At 41.9% G+C, this 5,340-nt stretch overlaps 1 protein-coding gene across 3 annotated transcripts in view; it reads right to left on the bottom strand.

The window, feature by feature from the left end:
- Positions 1-1,044: 1,044 nt before the first annotated feature.
- Positions 1,045-5,340, bottom strand: part of LOC110307911 (type-1A angiotensin II receptor) — a 45,790-nt gene continuing 41,494 nt past the window's right edge. For all 3 annotated transcript variants that reach the window (XM_021180177.1, XM_021180178.2, XM_029468347.1), the window contains one exon: positions 1,045-3,027. In XM_021180177.1, the coding sequence (XP_021035836.1) occupies positions 1,896-2,975 (1,080 nt within the window). In that variant the 5' untranslated portion in view covers positions 2,976-3,027 and the 3' untranslated portion in view covers positions 1,045-1,895. The remainder of the gene's footprint in view (positions 3,028-5,340) is intronic.

The following is a 5,340-nucleotide window of genomic DNA, read 5'->3' as shown; positions in this document are numbered from 1 at the left end:
AATGGGTGGGTAGGGAAGTGGGGGGCGCTATGGGGGACTTTTGGGATAGCATTGGAAATGTAATTGAGGAAAATATGTAATAAAAATATTAAAAAATTAAAAAAAAGAAAATATCTAATAAAAATTATGTACATAGATGAAAAAAAAGAAAAGAAAAAGAAAAACAAAAAACAAAAAACAAAAAACAAAACAAACAACAAACAAAAAACAACACAAAACAACAAAAAACCAAACCAAAACAAAACAAAACTAAAAACAGTACTGAAATGTTTGAAGAAATGCAGTTAATGGTATACTAAGCACTATGCAATGAAACTGAGGGACAAGTCTGTATGCAGAATGGCATATACATTATGACTCCAACACCATAACTTACGTATGTATGTATGTATGTATGTATGTATGTATGTATGTATGCATATGTGTATGATGAGTATGAAACCTTGGTCCCCAGTTGGTGGCTGGGCAGTGCTGGGGGGATTAGTAGATATGACATGCTTGGTGAAGCCACTATGGCTGTCACTGGGGTGGACCTGGAGGTTTCAGAAGACTTCAGACATTTTAAGTCACTCTCTGTTTCCTATTTATGGCCTAAAATACGGAAATGAATGTTTGGGGGTTTTTGTTGTTTTTGTTTTTTGTGTTTGCACTGAAGAACTAAATATGACTATTGTTTTGTGCTTTCCAGAGCCTCTAAATGTCCTGCAGTGATCATGCATATAACTAGATGCATCCAATTATTTAAAAACTTATATGGGTTAAAAAAAAGTATCAATTTAATGTTATAAGCAATGAAAACATTTTTGGTGTTATATGAATAACTTCAAAAAATTTAAAATGGTGTATTTTCCCCACATTTATGGGGTCCAAGCTGGTTCCTTCTTGGCCTTTTCAACAGTGGGATATAAAGCCTATATCTAGCCATATTAAACCATCAGCCAGGTGAAACTGGAAGCAAAAATACACTTGTAGTTTTGTGTTTTTACTTCTATCCAAGTCATTGTAAAAATAGATAGGCTTCTATTTGAAATAATAAAGATCAAATACATTACAATAAAATTACTTTATTTAGAGGTAAACATACATTGCCAAAACTTCATCAAATGACAGCTTAGAGATACATATGTACATATATGTGGAGGATATATACTTTTAGAGAACAAGGCAGATTGTATGATATGTAGTCTATTCACCCCCGACTGTATATGTTTCTCAGATGTGAACTAAAGCTGATATACCTAGTATGTCACGGTTGTTACAAGCAGTGCAACTTTGATGTGTAACTTTGCTTACACTGCTACATAAATACAACACTAGCTGGCATTGTTTGGGGACAGAACAGGTTTCTAAGACACTGGCTGAATTGTACAAAGGGCTCCTGAAACTTGATGACTCCAGGTTAGCAGATCTTTTCAAAGTATGTGTAGTAACCGGGACACGTGGGTCTCCATTGCTAATGACTAAAGGGACAAACAAGGTTCCTTGCCCTTGGGGAACTGAGCAGAACAAGTAACCTTGACTTCCATTTCTTGTTTCTTGTCTAAATATTTAGCACATGCTACATACCTATGTGTGGAAATCAAAAGGAGCATAGCAAAAGGAGATAGCTGTGATTGCGTGTCTGCCAGCAAACCGTTTTAAACCCACAAATCCATCCAGCTCCTGACACGTCCTTGGGGCAGCCATCATCTATTAATGTAAGACAGCTTTGCTTGGTTACTTCTTCAAAGCTTTCTCTCAGAGCTTCAGACAATATCTACAGTCTGTTGAATGCATTTTCTGCTTAGATCCTGAGGTGGGAGAGGTGGTGAATGCTCCTTTGGTCGTGAGCCATTTAGTCCAAAGCTGCCCTGGCTTCTGTCAGGGCATTACATTGCCAGCAAGCTTTGAACCTGTCATTCCACCTCAGAACAAGACGCAGGCTTTTTGGCGGCTGAGCTCATGTTATCTGAGGGGCGGTAGGAGAGCGTGCTCATTTTCGTAGACAGGCTTGAGTGCGACTTGGCCTTTGGGGGAATGTATTTCAGGAGCTGGAGGAAATACTTTTTAAATTTTTTCCCCAGAAAGCCGTAAAACAGAGGGTTCAGGCAATTGTTAAAATACGCTATGCAGATGGTTATGGGCATGGCAGTGTCCACAATATCGGCAATTTTACAGTCATGGATGACGCCCAGCTGAATCAACACATCCAGGAAAGTGAATATTTGGTGGGGGACCCAGGAGAAGAAGAAGAAAAGCACAATCGCCATAATTATCCTAAAGATGTCATCATTTCTTGGCTTGTTCTTTTGAATTTCATAAGCCTTCTTTAGAGCTTTCCATATAAGAGTATAGCTGGTAAGAATGATTAGGAAAGGGAACAGGAAGCCTAGGATGTTCTTGGTAAGGCCCAGTCCTATGGGGAGTGTTGAATTCCGGGACTCATAATGAAAAGCGCAAACAGTGATATTGGTGTTCTCGATGAAATACACATTTCGGTGGATGACGGCTGGCAAACTAGCCAAACCAGCCATCAGCCAGATGATGATGCAGGTGACTTTGGCCACCAGCATCGTGCGGCGGAGGCGAGACTTCATCGGGTGGACAATGGCCAGGTAGCGATCGATGCTGAGACACGTGAGCAGGAACACGCTGGCGTAGAGGTTGAAACTGACGCTGGCCGAAGCGATCTTACATAGGTGATTGCCGAAGGGCCAGCGGTATTCCATAGCGGTATAGACAGCCCACAGGGGCAAAGTCAGCAAAAAGCATAAGTCAGCCAGGGCGAGATTTAGAAGAAAGACACTGGCCACAGTCTTCAGCTTCATGTAAAAGTAGATGACGATCACCACCAAGCTGTTTCCAAATATTCCCACCACAAAGATGATGCTGTAGAGAGTAGGGATCATGACAAATATGTAACTGTGCCTGCCAGCCCTGGGGCAGTCATCTTGAATTCTTTTGATGCCATCTTCAGTAGAAGAGTTAAGGGCCATTTTGCTTTTCTGGGTTGAGTTGGTCTCAGACACTGTTCAAAATGCACCTGATCTGGAAAAAATAAAAATCCAAAGAGCATAAAAAGTTACAAGTTTTAAGGTCCAGTTGTAAATAAGCAAATTTCATTCTCAACAACAAATCTTGTAATTCTACTTTACTCTTTGGGGGAAAAAAACAAACCATTAGATCATATCTTCTGAAGAAACCTCGTGAACTGATAAAATCTACGATGGCCCGCCCACTTTTCCGGAGCGTATGCCTACGTACTGTTAACTGGCCAATCAGACATCAGCAGTCTTGAAGATCATAGAGTGATGGACCCCTCCTTTATAAGTCGTAATCAACCCTTTGATTCTTAGTACAGTTTGTCAACCTGACAGGATGTAGATGCAACAGAGTAAGTGACCAGCCTCTGGGGATGTTTGAGGAATGGTCTAGACTAAGGTCATTGAGGTGAGGAGATTGTTGTACTGTTGTGGGCTCTGTCCCGTGAATTGGTGTCTCAGATTGCATAACAGAGAAAGCTTGCTGAACATCAGCAGTCAGCATCCCCCTGGTGTGGATGCTCTGTAACAGCTGCCTTCTGTCCTGCCCCCATGGCCATGCCTCCCTCCTCAAGCAACCTGTACTCTCATACCAGAAGTCCTTTCTCCTTAACCTGTTCTTCTCAGGTCTTACGTTAAAGCAACAATTCCAGCAGCTGTTAAAGGTCCCACCTCCTTGTAATATGCTAAGGAGACCGTATTACAAGTGGCACTTCTTGGAGCTTGAAGTGCTTGTCAACGAGGTATATCTGTCAAAAAAGATTAAGATGGGGGATGTGGCAACACAGCTGTCTCTCGTGAAGTTTACAACAGAAAAACAACAACAACAAAACATGTATGTGTTCCCCAATTATAGTGGGAAGAAATGGAAGTGTGGTCCTATTTGAGTGTGTCTGGGGGTAAAAGAAAAATAAAAAATAAAAAACAAACAAAACCAGTTGGAAGTAAAAACTACATTTCAGAAAATATAGTCAAAAAATGAAATTAATTTCTCAGAGTATCTTGAAAGTTGTTTCCAATATGATCTAATTAATCTTTAACCTCACAGGCTCGGCACATCTGAATCCTAGTCACTAAACAACTTATTTCACTTCATAATCTTTACTTAGGGATAAAAATTATTAGAATTCTCCCTTACTAACCGTCGAAATAGATGTCTTTTGGTGGTTATATCTGTAGACGGAAGATAGGGTAGGAAGGAACGCTTGGTGTGACTGACAGTGAGGAAGGAACAGGTAGAGGATGAGATCTGGGTGGCTTTGCTCCAAAGCTGCAAGATTAGCATTCAGGGATGATCTATTGGCAAAGAGGAAGAGGGAGCATGCGCAGCACCTCGGCTCCTCGATCTGGCTGAAGCTGCCAGAGCAGGCAGAAGCTCTCCAGAGACATGTTAGAGTCTGAAGGTGCCCTGTGGCTCTGTAAAATAGGGAGATGCACAGCCCAGTGGAGACAAAGCCAGGGAGATGTAGGATGTGTGGAGTTGTACTTAGAGCGACATGGAACAATGAGCCTGGCAAGGAAAACACAAGCTATGCCCATGAGCCAACATGCCCATGTGACGTCTAACATAAAAGCCCCCATCCTCTTCCCAGCATGGCCACTGGTCTTCCAAACTCTTCACCCGCCCTCCTCACTTGCTCCTTTGGAAATAGAACCACCCAATAGCATCTCTCACTGAGTTTGATACTGTCCATGTGTCTCTGCCCAATTCTTTGTTTAGGGACACACACAGGAACCCATGAAGAAGTAGCATCCACATGCCAATGTCCTCTGAGGTCACTGGGCCCAGGGTTCTGTCCTTGGCTCTTCGCCATATGCAGGCTGAAACTGTCTATTCTTTAACGTGCAAGTGTCTGGATGTCAGCTTCCATTAGATCATCCAGAGCTTGACTATGAGGTTAACCGTTTATGCCATCGAGGATGGAGATGCAGAAGTAGGCAAGGTTTACCAGCAAGACTTGACTTTACAGAGCGCTGGAGCTAGACGTGATGCTTTTGGGGTTTCAGGAGTAACCAGGAGCTTGGGGAGGGGTGGTACCCTGAAGATTCCTGCAACTATGCCTTCCTAGGTTTTATATAGTCACTCATACTGTTCAATTGTATGATTCTGAATATTTATAAGATTCTGAGATTTATATGAAGATTTCTGAGTCCATCAGAAAAATTTAAAGAGGGAAACTCACACACACAAACACACACACACACATACACACACACACACACACAGAGAGAGAGAGAGAGAGAGAGAGAGAGAGAGAGAGAGAGAGAGAGAGAGAGAGCACGAATAGGAGACAGGAAAGATTCCTATTGCTCTGTAGCT

This window comes from Mus caroli, chromosome 13 (genome assembly GCF_900094665.2).
Source record: "Mus caroli chromosome 13, CAROLI_EIJ_v1.1, whole genome shotgun sequence".
Lineage (NCBI taxonomy): Eukaryota > Metazoa > Chordata > Mammalia > Rodentia > Muridae > Mus > Mus caroli.
The sequence above is the reverse complement of the archived record's forward strand: the minus strand, read 5'-3'. Positions and strand labels throughout refer to the sequence as shown.